This window comes from Dipodomys spectabilis, unplaced genomic scaffold (genome assembly GCF_019054845.1).
Source record: "Dipodomys spectabilis isolate Male_0828 unplaced genomic scaffold, ASM1905484v1 ptg000289l, whole genome shotgun sequence".
Classification (NCBI taxonomy): domain Eukaryota; kingdom Metazoa; phylum Chordata; class Mammalia; order Rodentia; family Heteromyidae; genus Dipodomys; species Dipodomys spectabilis.
Window position 1 is genome coordinate 3,822,154 of NW_024870966.1, and position 16,764 is coordinate 3,838,917.

Here is a 16,764-nt window from a genome sequence, read left to right on the forward strand (position 1 = left end):
TAAAGGGAACATAACCTATACAGGGGGAAAAAGGATAGACAAGCTCCTATAGAAGATCCCAGTTATAACTTCCCACAACAGTGCACCATGTCCCTTTCTCTTTGTCTTTGACTCGTCAAACTGTAGGGTTGTTCTAGAACTCCTTGCTGCTCACACCTCCCTAACTCTGCATGTATACTCTGTCTCCTTTGTCCCTCCTTCCCAATCTTTAAGAAGACCTACTCTTTGTCTCTCGCAGCAAGCTTTAACCACTGGCCATGAGCCATCATTCCTATGGCTATACAAATGACCTCCTGACGTTCTTTTTTCCCTATTGTTCCAGGACAAAACAATTCTTGTGGAGGAGTCATTTCTAGTCTTTCCGGCTTATTTTCTAGTCCACAGTATCCAGAAAACTACCCAACAGACATCCAGTGTGTTTGGGAGATCCACGTGGACAAAAAGTTTCATATAGAACTCATGATTCCAAGTTTGAAGTAAGGAAACAGTTATTAGAGAGATTTTATCTAAATAAGTATACTCATTTTCAAAATATAATAAAGGTTTGTTTTCTATTGGGAAACATTTAAAGGTCAAAATGGAAGAATATAAAACTCCATAGTCTGTCCAAGTCCAAATTTGGGTTATTTGACACACAATAAATCATCAGCCTATTTGATAGCTTTTCTTTTGACCATTTTCCCTAAAACATCACAGAAATTCTCAATACATACCCATGGTACACTGAGTCTTAATATCTGTCTTCTTACACTTTTTTTTTTTCTAATCTAAGTTTTAAATGAGCACTAAGAGACTTTCTTATATACACATTAGACAAATATTCCAGCCTTGGGTTGTGCATTTTCTAAATATTCCACTAAGTGAAAAGAAGAAAATAGTGATTCCAAAGGCACTGTCATGTTTTTATTTTTACGTTTTTTTGCATTCTTTATGTCCAGACTCCATAGTACATGCTTTTATGCTTTGTCTTATTCCACTGTCATGATAGCCCAAAGATAGACGTGTTTGTCATCCCCTTAGGGGTGAGGTAAAGAGACTGAGAAGGAAACTTAGATGCTCAAGGAAACCTACACGGGTCAGTCCAAATCTGTTCTGTACAATATGAGAATTTTTGTCTTTAATAGTGAAGCTGATCATCTCTTCTTATCTATGACTTGTTTAAGAATGGACTTCATTATGATATTTTTCACACATACAAATATGATTCTATGAGTAAATTTACAAAAAAAAAATCTCTTTTTGTTGTTCATGACACACATCATGTTACCGCAGTCCAAGACCGTGGAATTCCACAGTAAACTAGCCTTAGCCAACCCAGCAAATTATTTTTTTTATTATGACTAACCCCATGACCATAGGGTTAACCCTAGGCAAGCAAGCAAGCAGACAGAGGTCCTAAACCATGCTATCTTTGTTAACTAAAACCTGGGTTCATTGTGATTGGCTAAAAACATTAATGATTTTAAAGCTTCTGTCTTAAAGGTGTTACCGCCATCTTCACACATTTTTCTCAAGCAAAGACAAAGCACCTGAAAAGGTTAATCAATATTTGTGTATTCATGTGCAATTTAAACTGCACTCCCGATATTCAATGATCAGTTCAGTGATCACCACGTTTTTGGGGGGCATTGATAACGAGGACATTGGTAACCTGCCGCTGACCTCCCCCCCTCACCCCGCTTCTTTCCTCCCAGTCTGGAAGACATTCTTGGATGTCCCTATGACTCGGTTGAGATCTTTGATGGCCCCAGGATCGCCTCCCTCTCCATGGGGAAGTTCTGTGCCTCAGCAGCTGTTATGTTTTTCTCCTCCTCAAATATCATGACAGTGGTGTTCCGAAGTGATTACATGATAACCAACACTGGCTTTTATGCTCTGTTTCATGCGATTCCAGTGGAAGAAGGGGAGCCAGGTAGGAAGCTTCAAATGTATAAAGCTTTGGGTAAATAAAAGAAGGCAGTTGTTAACTTGAGAGGGCATCCCCCACGGGCAGAGGCCTGAGACTCAGTTTTAAAAGATCCCCACACATAACTCTATCAGCTCTGCTTCAAAGGTGCTAGGGTTTCTCACCAGGAGAGCCACGTGGCAAGTTACAGTAAGGTGGTGATAGGCAGCTACTGTCCCGCAGGGTCTGGAGGGCTGTCTGCTATATCCAGCCTTGTGGGAGCTGTCCAGAGTGCTGAAATGTGGAGGCCCCATATTCAGGAGACTACTGCCCTCCTCCAGCGGACCCATTTCACACTTTTAATGCACTGGCTTTTAGACCCATCCAAATGAGAGGATTGTTGATGCCTATTATCTGGGGTGCTATAGCCAGTCATTGCAAACCCAAGTTCAATTTTCACCTGGTAAGCACACTACTGGCCAGTTATGGGACTTCTGGTCTTCAGGGGTCCCTAAGATCTAGGATGAAGTTTCAGTTCATTTGTTTCTGTGTAAGGGATTTCCCTTTATATGACACTCAATGGTGTGTATGAGATCCTACCTTGGGTAAGCTACACAAACTCCAAATTTAAGAATCCAGACACTCAAGCCAGGCTCCATTGAGTATAGGAACAAGCAAGTAGAGCAAGCAATACAATCCCCTGCCTTGTACTGTCATGTGGATGTAGATATGAGGGGAAAGATCAAGGCATAAGAAACAAGAAATGAGGTTATTTAGGATGAAGGATAAAAACAATAGTAAATATAAAGGCTGAGGATAAACCGTGGCATGTGGGGCTGGGAAGGTGGCTCAGTGGTAGAGCGCTTGCCTTGCATGCATGAGGCCCTGGGTTCATTTCCTCAGTACTACATAAGCAGAAAAAGCCAGATGTGGTGCTGTGACTCTAGTGGTAGAGTGCTAGCCTTGAGCTGAAGAGCTGAGGGACAGCACCCAGGCCCAAAGTTCAAGCCCCATGACCAACAAAAAAAAAAAAAGTGACATGTGGAGCTCCCTGGGGAAGGGGCTACAGTAGACCCGGTGGGAAAGGAGGGGCTTTCTGGGGAAGAGACATGTGAGGAAGTCCAGGGACATTTCAGGCAGAAAGAAAATGTAAAGATCTTCAAGAGGAAAGAGCCACAGAAAGACAGTTGCAGTAGCAGAGCCTGGAAGTCTAGAAAGGGGGTCCTGTCCCTGAGGTATCTCCAGAAGACTGGAGGTAATTCTAGCTGACCACAGCTCTTTCACTCAGACATAGCTACTCTCATTGGGCTCTATGAAATCATAGTCACGTCCTTGGCCTGAGGCCCTGCAGGGATTAAATCTACACATAGCTAAGGCTCATCCAAAAGAAGTGGGGGATTCTAGTTCCCTAATAACCAGCATGCAGAAGCTCATCACAAGATTGGCAGTAACCATGACATGCGGGATGCTGAACTGTGTTTATTCTCATGATCACTGACAGATGCTGGAGTCCCCATCTTATAGATGAAGGAAACTGAGGCTCAGGGGACAAAAGAACTGATCAGATATTACACAACTAGGGAGCAATAATACTGGGATTCAAACCCACTGTATCTCCCCTCCAGCATCCTTGAGCCTACAATGGAATCAAGATGGTTTTAAAAGTTTTGCCCTTGTGTTTGTCTTAGGCCCAGCATGGAAGATGTTACTCCTTACATATATCCCTTCTCTGTTTAGAAAATGAGCCAGCACTGCGCCTGGTGGGGGGCTCCAGTCGGTGCTCAGGACGTGTGGAGGTCCTCCATCAGGGGGCCTGGGGCACCGTGTGTGATGACCTGTGGGACATGAATGAAGCCGCAGTTGTGTGCAGACAGCTAGGCTGTGGACCCGCCATTGCTGCTCTGGGAAAGGCCTCCTTTGGCCCAGGCTCTGGAGACATCCTCCTGGACAACATCCAGTGTTCCGGAAGTGAGAACCACCTCGGTCAGTGCCCCAGCGCTAGCTGGTCAGACCATAACTGTGACCACAATGAGGATGCTGGTGTTGTCTGCTCAGGTATCCCCTCCTCTCCTCTCTTCCTTCTGTGAAGCATCTTAGTGATGGGTGGAGGGCCAGGGAACTGGGGCCAGTTGCTAACAGATGAATGCCCATTGAACCAAGTAGCCACAGGACACTGAAAACCTGACTGATCCACACACAAACACACCAGAGCCACTCAAATGGCTGATGCCTTCTCTGGAGAAAGCTGTCATTTGTGCTTGCTTGTAAAATACAAAGTCTGATTGCTTAAGAGGTTCTCATGCTAGAAATTCGTCATTTTTTGTCTTCAGTGAATTTGTTAGGATGTACATCTTTTACATTCTGAATGCACTTCTTTTCCATGCCTGTAGATGCTGGGGACTGGGCGGCAGCGGTGACTCCGAAGCCCCCAGGTAGGTACAACACTGAGTTTCCATTTCTGCCAAGTTAAAGAGAAATATGACCTGTGCTCACAAATACAGTCACTAAGACGCAGCGAGATCCAGGGCAGCAGTCTCTTTTTGTTTTGTAAGTGCACTATGGCGTTTAAAATTCTGGGTTCTGCAACTGAGAAAATGCACGGCACATGTGAAGCCAACCACGGTGTCTCATCTGCTCCCACAGAAGGAAGCAACGTGTGTGGCGGCGTCATTTCCAGTCTCTCGGGTTCCTTCTCCAGTCCCTGGTACCCTACCAACTACCCCACGGACGTGGAGTGTGTCTGGGTGATACACGTGGCCGAGGCGTTCCACATAGAGCTGGTGATCCCCACTGTGCAGTAAGCAGCTTTGACTTTCTCGAGTCTAAAAGCCAGGCTGGATCTCTGAACCTCCCATACACATGCCCTTTCCAATGGACAAATCCTTACCCGTTTTCAATGAGAATTGGTCTGGTCATGGGAGCTATAATAATATTCCAGGCATTTAGCTCAGCCTCCTATTCAATGAGAGAATAGTCCACAAACATCCAGATGCCAGGCGGCCATGGAGCCGTACGTAGCTGGAGTGAACGCTGCTCACAGACGCCGCCCTCGTCCCTGCACCCTCAGAGACACAAGCTGCTTCCAGTTCAGCGCACATCTGCCCTTCCTCTTACCTACTTGAGTGCTACACAATCAAAATCTTGCTCCTCTTCCCTTCAAGAAGTTCTAGCATATTCCTACCTGGAATTTTCTTCTACAAATTACAGGGTTTCTTTCATTCCTCCCATTGTGTAGCTTATACTTCCTACACCTTTCTCTAATCAAAGGTGTTCTCCTATTTAAGTGTGTTTATAAGCATGTGTACACTTTGGCCCTTGGTATGCACCACAGCTTGGTGTGAGGTCCCCTCCCAGTGCCAAGCCCACAGATATGTGAGTCTCCTATAGAAAGCATCACAGCATGTCTCTTTGTATATTTTCAGTCATCTCAGATTACTTATAACTCCTAATACACAGTAAATGCTTTATAAATAGTTTATATATTATTTAGGGAGTAATGGCAAGAAAAAAGTCTGCTTATATTCTGTACAGATACTAATTTTTCAAATATTATGAATCCACGGTTGGTTGAATCCTCAGATTTAAAATCTGCAGATAGAGAACCAACTGTATACGCATGCATATATTCATATACAACAACATGTACATGAGTGACCTTCTATGGGGAAGAATACTTTGCCTGGTAATGTTTAACCATATATTCATATACACATATATATTCATACATATATTCATCTATTCATATGCATATATTCATATACATGCATATATTCATACACAAGGTCATGCACATGAGTGACCTTCTATGGGGGAAGAATACTTTGCCTGGTTATGTTTAGCCCTGATTTCATCTGTCTCTGCTGGGCCACATCTGGGTCATTCACTCTTCCTGGATTTGCCTTACCATGTGTCCCAGACCTCATCCATGTTTTCTATCTGTGTGCATTGGCCACAGCGTGGTCAAGGGTCTGAAGGGCTCTGAATACAAAGGGTACGTAGTGGAGTGAGGGGTAAATTCAGCTGGTTTTATATGATGACTAAATTCTTTTTGGATAAAGAGGACATAACCTAGTGTCAGGGGAACTGTTTTTTCTGAGCAAACTATACTTACAAATTCATTCATTCAAAGCATATATGTTCATGAGAATTTTGGTACCATATCCTTCAAATCTGTGAAATTCACAGTTCTAATGTTTTAGGGAACAGGATGGTATTCTATCAGTTCTGGAAAATAGCTATTCCAAAACTGTTTGACCCACGTCTGTAATGTAATGGTTGATATTCCAGCTTAAATTCCTATGATAGTTGGGAAGCGTACAAGTCCAGGAGGTGGCTGGGGGAGAAGACAGTTGCTGAATGGAATGGATGTGATGGGTTGAAGTCCAAATTCGCTATTTTGCAAATTTGCAAATTTGTTACTTGCTTTTTTTCTCAGAACATAACATTCATTTGTTTTTAGAGTGGTCTCAAGTAGGAATAAGTGATTCTGAGCTCTCTCAGGACTTTGGCCAGGTCTGCAGGCCTTGTTGATTGTCACAATTGGAGCGTGTTGCTGCCATCTAGTGGATAGTGTTCAGGGCTGCTGCTGAATGTTCTCTAAAGCACAAGGCAGTTTCCCAGCCCTTCCCTTCCCTTCTGCTCCCCTTCCCTATCTTACCCTCTCTTCTCCTCCCCTCCCTTCTCCTTCCCTCTGGAGGAGGTGCTGGGATGGTGGAATTCTGATTGACACTTGAGATGATCTTTGTTTTCCCGTTTCAACGACCACAAAACTCCCATACTGGATTTGTTGAAAAAAGGATACATATTTCAATTATGTCATCTCATTCCCACGGTTTCTTTCCTTCTGAGGAAATAACTTCTCAGATTCAAAGGTCACCTGTGTTAAACTAGATAAAATAAGGCACAGTAAAAAAAAATTTTTTTAATTTTTTGGCAAACAAGGATTCGTGTCACCCCACCAGAGACGGTTCGAGAGCGCCCCTGAGAGCTGGCCAGGGGAAGCCCGTGATGGTGCACACAGCGAAGAAATGCCTGCGTGGCTGCCTTTCCTATTAGAAAGCCCTGGTGTTGACTGCTTCTGGTGCAGCCTAATTTCTGTTTCCTTTACCACAGACAAATTTGCTTATGTTTGCAAGCCAAGCAGGGCTAAGGTCACTTACACAACCCACTTGGCTTGTCCGCTTCAGGATTCTTTAAGGCTGGTCTCCATTTTCATTTCACTCTTACAATTCTCACTGTGTGCCTTGCATACAAGTATTATCACTCACTTTCTCCTAACAATTAAAAATGGTTTATTTTTAGGTCGGTGGCTTCTCCCCGCCTCCCCACTGGAATAAATATGCTCTGCATAGTAAGCTTCCAAATCCGGTATTTAGTTTGTTTGCAAATTGTAATGGTGTCCACTGAGTGGGTATATTTTATGGGGTGAGATGCTGTAATGTGGGCATCGAATGCGGCTTACTGTTTAGGTGCAAGCGTATGTACCTAACACTTTGTCATGGTAGGTTTCCCATACTTATTGCTGAACCTATCCCCCTACCATGAGGGTTCCAGTATGGAAATGTGCTTTGTTGTATGAGGAAACAGACAAGACCTCAGTTCTTAATCAGCTGGAAAAAAACAAATAATACTTGAATAAGCCATTAACTCAAGGGACAATTTTAGATAGTGTTAAGCTGCTATGAAGTTAATGCATTAGAAACTACAGTGTTTTGCTTGAGCAAAGGAGAAGCTAGCTGTAGATAACATGGTTAGCACAGACTGATTGTCCAAGTTAGGGTCATCCACAGTAGAGATAGAGTTAGACTCCAGGTAGAGCAGAAGAGGGTGGGAGAAGCTGAAAGCCAGGGTTCAAGGTGAGAAGCTGCTAAAATACACAAGGTGAGAAAGAGTCTAGCAGATGGGCAGCCCTGGGAGAAGGCACACGAGGCAGAGTCGAGAGACTCCTAGGTCGAGCCGTGTGTGTGTGGAGATGAGGTAGAAGGAGTTGGAAGGGGTTCCTGTGCCCATGTCTCTGGGAAAACTGATGCTGCCGTCATTTGCTCAGGCTGGAGGACATCTCGGGGTGCCCTTATGACTTTGTGGAGGTGTTCGATGGACAGCCAGCCGCCTCGCGATCCTTGGGCCGAGTATGTGCTGGCACTGGGCTCACGTTCCTCTCTTCTTCAAACGTCATGACTGCGGTGTTCAGAAGCGATGCCATGGTCACCAACACAGGGTTTTACGCTCTGTACAACACCATCCAGCAAGATGAAAGCCAGAGCGGTGGGTATTGTCACACACTCCCTGGAAGGAAATATGTGTAGCTTATTTACAAGCTTCTCTTCTTTAGTAGAGAAGATTGCAAATCCCACCTGACTTGTCCCTCTCCTCTGATGACATTGTACTGACACCGAGAGTCACCAGCTCCAGTCCTCACCCTGCTCTGTCCTCTCTGAGGAAAGAGACGACTGACATTGCATCTTGCATTGTCTGTTGCATGCTGACAGAGGACCCGATTAAGGGCCTTCTTCCCCCAAAGGAAAGGAAAACCCAATAAGAAAAATCATTCAAGCTGGGTGCCGGTGGCTCATGCCTAGCATCCTAGCTACTCAGCAGACTGAGATCTGAGGATCGTGGTTCAAAGTCAACCCAGGCAGGAAAGTGCGTGAGACTTATCTCCAAACCAGAAGTGGCACTGTGACTCAAGTGGTAGAGCACCCCCCTTGAGCTGAAGAGCTGAGGGACAGCACCCAGGCCCAGAGCTCAAGCCCCATGACCAACAAAAAAAGAAAAAAGAAAAATCATTCAGATGGAAAAATCATCTCCAACTACTACTATCAGCCCACAAGCTCCTGGCTGAACCTAGTACATACTGTCCGGAACACATACAAACCTCTTAGGTTCTGCAGTACAGGAAGTGATTCAGAGCACTGGTTTCCTTTTTCCTAGAGTGACACAAAGTTGTCACCAATTGAGGTACTTTTGAGAGTTGAAAGGGATTCTAAAATAAATAACAGGTGTTAGTAGTCAATGGCCATAAGCCAGGGCTATCTCAGGAAATCAGGACACTGTGCTATTCTACCTAGGGGTCCCCAAGTCTAAAAAAACATTTCAACTTGGAGAAAGTTCTAGAGTTCGAAGATGGCCCTGTACTCATGGAAGTCCCCTTTTCCTCGTCCCCCAGGTCTGGCCCTGAGGCTGGTGAATGGTAACCACAGGTGTGAGGGCCGAGTGGAAGTCTCCTACAATGGCACCTGGGGCACCGTCTGTGATGACAGCTGGGACCTGGCAGATGCCAAGGTGGTGTGTGAGCAGCTGGGCTGCGGGGAAGCCATGGCAGCCCCGACTCAGAGCTACTTTAACGGAGGAACTGGCCACATCCTGCTGGATGATGTGCGGTGCACGGGGAAGGAAGCCAAGGTGTGGCAGTGCACGCACAACGGATGGTTCTCCCACAACTGCGGGCACCATGAGGACGCTAGCGTCATCTGCTCAGGTAAGCGCTGCGGGCACACAGCTCCCCTGGGGGAGGGCCGGCTCCCCAGCAGAGGCCTCCATGCTAGCCCACGGTCAGCAACCAGCCCTGGGCAGCAAGCAAGTTAGGTCAATATGTTTAAGGATTCGTTTTCTTTCTCCTTAGTTGTTGTGTGTATAAAATGCTCCAGATCCCACCTGAAAAGCTTTGATGATTAACTAGAGGGTCAGAACCATCACACATTGTATTCTTTGGTTATTAACTAAGGGGTTGGAACCATCACACATTGTATTCTTCGTGTGGCATGCCCAGGCATTGGAGGCAGTCCATTCTCCTGAGTAGAAACAGTAGCTGGTTCCTAGCCAGAGCTGCACTCAAGCCAAATTCTGTGCTACAAGCAGTGTATTTGTGTTCTCATTTAATCTTTGTAGCTTCTAACCATGTCAGCCATTAGTATGTTGACTTTAAGAAAGAAAAGGAAGATCTAAGATCACATATACTCTGAAAATACTGCCTTGCTGAGCTCAACTCTGTTAAAAAGTTCACTGGTGGCTCACGCCTATAATCCTAGCTACTCAGGAGACTAAGATGTAAAGATCACAGTTCAAAGCCAGCCCAGGCAGGAAAGTCCATGAAACTCCTATCCCCACTTAACCACCAGAAAACTAGAAGCAGCACTGTGGCTCATGTGGTAGAGCACTAGCCTTGTGCTGAAGAGCTCAGGGACAGCATCCAGGCTCAGAGTTCAAGCCCCACAACTGACAAAAAAAGAAAAAAAGAAGGAAGAAAAAAATCTCAGTCACTGCAAATAAGTATGGGGCTGCATTTGAGCCACCAAGAATAATGTGTACGCCCTTACCCAGAAGGCACTTAACTTTCAGCCAACTTTGATGCGTTTTGATACTGCTGTCCCCATGGCTCACAACAGAATATCATTGATCCAGAACAAGTACCAGATTTTTGTAATGACTGATGCAACCATCTTCCCCTATCTGTCTCTCATGGCCTCCCCTGTCTTTGATAGGTATCAATGCCAGTCCAAGCAGAGGACCAACAGGTACGGTTCAGCCCTACCGTTCATTCTGTTTGCCAGGTCTCTGATGTACAAACAGCCCACTGGGGTTGACCACACAGTGGGGCGAGGGGCTACCAAGGTGAGAGCAAGAGAGGTAGGAAGGAAGAGGGGTTCAGATAGGCCTGAGATGTGAGCTGGGGTCTCCCTGAGTCATGTCTGCTGTGGAGAGAGGACCATAGGGCTGCGCTGTGGTACACCAGAAGGAGCAAACATGTAGACACCTCAGGGTCAACTTCAACAAAAGTGGTATGGTGTGGTATGGTATGGTGAGATGCAAATGTCCAAGCCCTTGAGCTATCAGACACCCTCCTGTCCATGGGCACAGCTTTTGAGGTCAATGTTCCTGAGTATTCAATTCTATTCTATTCTATTTTTCTTACTTTATTTTTGTGCTGGTACCTGGGCTTGAACTCCAGGCCTCATGCTTTTTCACTTAAAGTGGGTGCTCTACCACTTGAGTCACATCTCCACTTCTGGTTTTTTGCTGGTTCCTTGGAGATAAGAGTCTCACAGATTTGTCTTCCCAGGGGAGCTGGCTTCAAAACACAATCCTCAGCTCTGTCTCCTGAGTAGCTAGGATTACAGGCGGGAGCCACCAGAGCCTGGCTCCAAGTTCCTGAGTATTTTCGATGAGTGTTCTGGATAAAAGTCTTTGCTCATGGTACTTTTTTTTCCTCTGCATTTTTACAGGCATCTCAGATGACAACACCTTTACAGGTATACTTCAGCTTTGTATGTACTGTCCTGCATGTGCTTTATTTTCCATTTAGCTATTCCTGAATCTAGAAGGATATCCTTCCATGTGTATGCATATGTATAGCCAATATTGCAGCTAAAATTGGACACTTTAGGTAATCTTGGTCTTGATTTCAGCTACGATTTGTGTCTAATTGTTAAAAGATAAACTTTGGCATATTAAATTTTTAAAGCTGAGCACAGGGGTTCATGCCTGTAATCTCAGCTACTCAGGAGGCAAAGACCTGGAGATCTTGCCATGGGGAACATAACAACATTTGCAAGATTCCCATCTCAGCCCTGTCATCCCAGCTATATAGGAAGCATAAATAAGAGAGTCATGATCCAGGACAGTGTGGGCATAAATAGACTCTATTCAAAAAGTCACTGGAGCAAAAAGGAATGGGTGCATGGTCCAAATCGTAGAGAACCTGCGCGGCAAAAATAAGGAAGCACTTTGGAATTCAGTGACTCCAAAATGAAATAGTTTAGGACTCCACTGAATGGCCACCGAAGTCCAGGGCACCCTGCGTGGGGACTTGAGGGGGGAGGGGAGCCCGACAGTGTAGATTTGGAGGCAATCAAAACGTTTGGTGATAGTGGAGCAGTGGCCTCCTTGGCATCATTTCAGCGTGAATCCCAAGAGACAAGTTGGAAGCTTCTGATTGGCCAAAGCAGTTTACACTGCATGGAATTTTGATTTGTTAATGTAGGAACCCAGATCACTGGATCAGTTTAAATTATTTTAATAAACTCATCTGCGGGGTGAGGGGGTAGTTTGCTGATCTTGGGTGGTTTATAACAAACCCACTGTGCTGAGGGAGATTACTTAGCCCTGCATTGTGTTTATTCCTTGATATTTTTTCCACTATCGTTGCCTGTGTGTGCCTATCTATGCTCATGGATTCATAGAACCCCTTAAACTCGTGATTCTGCTGCTTTCTCTCCACAAAAGCACATGCCGTGATGGTCATCTGCAGAGGACCATGATGGAGGGTTGAAGGACCCAACCTTCAGCAGCAGCAGCCTACTTCTTTTTGTTATTCGTTTGGTTTGGTTTGGAGACAGGGTTTTACTACATAGACTAGGTTTGTTTCCTTTTACTTTTGTTTTCATGGGACAGAGTTTAGCTATGGAGCTCGGGCTGTCCTCCAACGCATGATCCTCCTGCCTCAGCCTCCCCAGTGTTGGGATCCCAGGCCCATAGCACCATGTCTGGCTTGTTTTCCTCCTGTTCTCATCGTACCCCACTTTAAAAAACAAACAAACAAAAAAGAACAGAAACAGAAACCGTTCAAGTCAATAACCTTTTGTGATGGAGTTTCTTCACTTTCTTACAGATGAAGATTTCCACTGTGGTGGTTTGCTCACAAATATTTCTGGCTCTTTCTCCAGCCCTTGGTATCCCAAAAAATACCCCACAAATGTGGTGTGTACCTGGGACATCCAAGTGGACAGCAGGGCTCACATCAGACTTACATTTGAAGTAGTCAAGTGAGTAGTTCCTGCTGGTACTGGCACCTTCCTTCAGCCATGCATACCAGTTTTAGCTCCTTCTTTGCTCCCTCCTCTCCCTTCCACCCAACACCCCCCCCCAAAAAGCCCTCCATATTTAGAGGCCCAGCATCCATTGCTCATGCCTGTAATTCTAGCTACTTAAGAGACTGAGATCTGAGGGTCACAGTTCAAAACCAGCCTGGGTAGGAAAGCCCATGAAACTCTTATCTCCAATTAACCACCAAAAAGCTAGAAGTAGAGCTATAGTTTCCCTGGTGGAGTGCAAAGTAGCTCAGGGACAGCATCCAGGCCCTGATTCCAAACCCCAGGACAGGCACACACACACACACACAAAAAAAAAAAAAAAATAGTGAGCAAGGCCTGGAAATTCATTGCAATGTTGATGCAAACTTTACACAAGCAGATCATTTAATCCAGCATTTCCAGTCCCAGGAGTCTTGTCTACAGATACAATGTCTTGTGTATGCACTGAGGACAATCATGGCAGTATATACATGTTTTACATAGTAGGACAGACACCATCTAGCTGTCCATCTCTTGTGGATCAGTTAAATAACTGTGGGTACATTCTTAGCTGTCACATGCATTGTGGATATTGAACAATACTATAGCCCACTCCCATTTGTGCAAAGACTATCTCTGGAAGGAAATGAAAGAAACTGTTCATTGGAGCTGCTTCTAGGAAGCAGCGGCTTCCTATTGTGGCAATGAAGAGAGAAAAATTAAGGACAGAAGAAAATCTTACTTTTTGCCATGAACCATCGATGCCATTAGAATTCTATTCCATGTGCTTATATGCATACTCATAAAATACCATTGGTGCACAATTTTAAGAAACTTAAAAATAGAAACAGGAGAGTAGCACTTCCTCCAACCTGTGAGAAGAGAGGTCGATTTCTGGCAGCTTGTCCCCAACTTTTTTCTTGGGTTCATCTGGGCAATTGCTTCCTGGAGAAAAAAAATTCCAATAGTCCGAGCTTAAATGACACCACTTCATTTCACAGACTGGAAAATTTCTATGGCTGTCCCTATGACTTCATTGAAATCTTTGATGGCCCACAAAGTGAATCTTTTTCACTGGGACGATTCTGCTCAGAAACAACCCCGATATTTACCTCCTCATCAAACCAGATGACCGTGGTGTTCCACAGTGATGAAATCGTCACCAACGTTGGCTTCTATGCATCTTATGAGGCTCTGATACAGGATGACAGTGACACAGGTAGGTCCGTCAGTCATCCCCACCCCCAGCCCTGGTCACAATGATGATGGATTTGAATGACCACTTAGCTCCGTGGGCACTAGGGACTGAGAGAGGTTTTCTAGGCTCCTTAGGAGTCATGTCTACTAAGATGTGACTTGAAGAGCATCTTCCACACATACTTCTGAGATTAGAGCTAAACACACGAGGCTGAGGAGGGGGACTTGGCCAGGCCTGTGTTGGAGACTTTCGTTCACAATGGTGTCAAAGAATGTTCCTTGGCTGGGCACTGGTGGCTCACGCCTGTCATCCTAGCTACTCAGGAGGCTGAGATCTAAGGATCCCGGTTCAAAGCCAGCCGGGCAGGAAAGTCTTTGAGACTCTTATCTACAATTAACCACTAGAAAACCAGAAGTGGTGCTGTGGCTCAAGTCCTAGAGCACTTGCCCTGAGCTGAAGAGCTGAGGGACAGCACCCAGGCCCAGAGTTCAAGCCCCACAACTGACAAAGAGAGAGAGAGAGAAAGAATGTTGTTCCAGTCAGGAGTGGTGGCTCAGTCCTATAACCCAAGCTACTTGAGAGGTGGAAATCAGGAGATCATGGTTTGAAACCAGCCTGGGCATAAAAGTATGTGAGACTCCATTTCACTCGATTGCTGGGCATGATGGTATGTGCCTACCATCCCCAGTGACATGGGGAAACACAAGCAGAAGAACTGCAGCCCGGCCAGTGCAGGCAAGATCCTACCAATAACTAATACCAAAAGGGGCTGGAGGTATGGCTTAAGTAGTAGAGCACCTGCCCAGCAAACATGAAGTCCTGGGTTCAATCCCTTATGCTGCCACAGAAATAAAAAACGTTCATACGTGGTCATTGTCAACTTACACAGGTCTTTGGAGGCCGTCTTTGAGCTCTGTGAAGCACAGAGCTGGTGCAGTTTGGGGGAAAGCATTTAAAAGCAACCTCCCCTCCATGAGAGATGCAACTTGAATGCTTCTGTAGCTAGATTTAGCCCCCAGGGCCCCCTTCGGCTGGGAGGGGAAGTGGGAGGCCGCAAAGCCGGGTGGGTGCCCTGTGGGCCTCACTCGGCGTCTGTCCTCCAGCTGTGGGCCTCAGGCTGGCCGGCGGCAGCCACGCGTGTGAGGGCCGCGTGGAGCTGCACTACAACGGCAGCTGGGGCACTGTGTGCGATGACGCGTGGGACCTGAGGGACGCCCGGGTGGTGTGCAGGCAGCTGGGCTGTGGCGGAGCCCGGGCGGCCCTCGGGCGGGCACATTTCGAGCGAGGCGTGGGCCCCATCGCCCTGGACGACGTGGAGTGCACGGGGACAGAAGGCCGGCTGTGGCAGTGTCTGCACGGGGGCTGGTTCTCCCACAACTGTGGCCACCACGAAGACGCGGGTGTCATCTGCACAGGTGGGCTGGGGTCTGAGCCGGGAGGGTGGGCCTGTGGCTTCTTCCCACCCTGGGGAGCCCTCTGCCCAGTGCAGAGGGAAGAGATGGGGTGGGGACCTGGGACAGGCCCCAGACCGTTACCCCTCACACTTCAGCCAATCCGGTTCTCACATTCCCACCTGCCACCCATGGTGTGGCTTTCACACTTCCTTCTTCATGCTTTGCCCATCCTAAGTACAGAACCAGATCCACTTGCCACAAACAGACAGTACTTGAACAGACAGGCTGGCCTTACATCCTGTTTAAAATGCTTTAAAAGTGACCGTGAACTCACTTCAATCAATTCACACCCATGCACATCTGCAAATATTCCTATTTAGAATGGAACTAAATGTAAATTAAAAATTTTAAGGCAATAAATATGCAAGTCTTAAGACAGATGATACACTATCGCAAATTACCCCGGTCCTCACAGTGACAACTCACTCCGCTTTACACTTCTAAGAGTGGAGGGGTGAACAGAGAACTTCCCTAAAAGAAAGCCAGGAGCCCAGATCCACATCCGGGGCTCTTATTAGGCAGCCTCTCCCAGCTGATAAATTCAGGCATGTAGCCACATGTCCCTCATCTATTCCTGTATCCTACTAGGCCTGGCTAGAAAGAGGCAGACGAGTATATCAGCCAGACAGGACAGGGTGAACTGGTTCTGAGAAGAGAAAAGTCAAAATATGAAAGTATACTCTGAATAACACAGAAACTGAATCTACAGGCTGCAGATGACATCTGAGAATCGAGTAGAGGCTTAGCTGTCAGAGATGGGTCAGAAAAGCCTGGGCCACCAAGCAGCAGTTTTGAGTTCTCCTCCATCCCCAGCTGGAGGACCTGGCCCAACTCTGCCACCCCGCCTCCCTCCCTGAGTTGAGTCGCTTGTCCATAACCTTGAGACTCATGTGGCTCTGCCCTTTACAAACCAACATTTACTGGGGGAAAAAGGCCTACACACACACACACACACACATACACACACACACACACACACATACACACACACAATCACACACATGACAGAAAAACAGAGAAACCTATACAACCAAACCAACAGGCAAGACAAGTACTTTAAACAAAGGGACAACAATGGCTACAGTATAGTGTCCAGTCACAAGACAGAAATGGCCCCAGAGAACAAAGGTGGGAGGTGGCTGTTGCTATAGTAACTCAGAGCCACTCTTAGATGCCCAGTGGGGTACATCTGGTCTGAGATTCTCTCCCAAACAAGTCAATGTGCTTTGATAAGCAAGGGTACCTCTCAGGCTTAAGAATGAAACGAGATGACTTACCACACTCCTTCCGTCTTTCCTAGCCTCCTTCCCTCATTCAACACCATCGGCTGCTGTGAATTACGCAACTTCAGGTAATGTCCCTGGCTCTTCTGAATCTGAATGGCTTGTCTGTCAGTAACTGGCCTGGGCAGAGCTATCCCATACTGTAGTGGTTTAGAAG

General features: G+C 46.1%; 1 protein-coding gene across 1 annotated transcript in view; it reads left to right on the top strand.

Moving 5' to 3' along the window:
* LOC122126825 (deleted in malignant brain tumors 1 protein-like) overlaps nt 1-16,764 on the top strand; it is a 76,695-nt gene that overhangs the window by 40,059 nt on the left and 19,872 nt on the right. The window contains exons 22-31 of the mRNA XM_042701353.1: nt 323-476; nt 1,695-1,912; nt 3,623-3,940; nt 4,499-4,682; nt 7,932-8,149; nt 9,051-9,362; nt 10,366-10,398; nt 12,492-12,645; nt 13,674-13,891; nt 14,974-15,285. Of these exons, the coding sequence (XP_042557287.1) occupies nt 323-476; nt 1,695-1,912; nt 3,623-3,940; nt 4,499-4,682; nt 7,932-8,149; nt 9,051-9,362; nt 10,366-10,398; nt 12,492-12,645; nt 13,674-13,891; nt 14,974-15,285 (2,121 nt within the window). The remainder of the gene's footprint in view (nt 1-322; nt 477-1,694; nt 1,913-3,622; nt 3,941-4,498; nt 4,683-7,931; nt 8,150-9,050; nt 9,363-10,365; nt 10,399-12,491; nt 12,646-13,673; nt 13,892-14,973; nt 15,286-16,764) is intronic.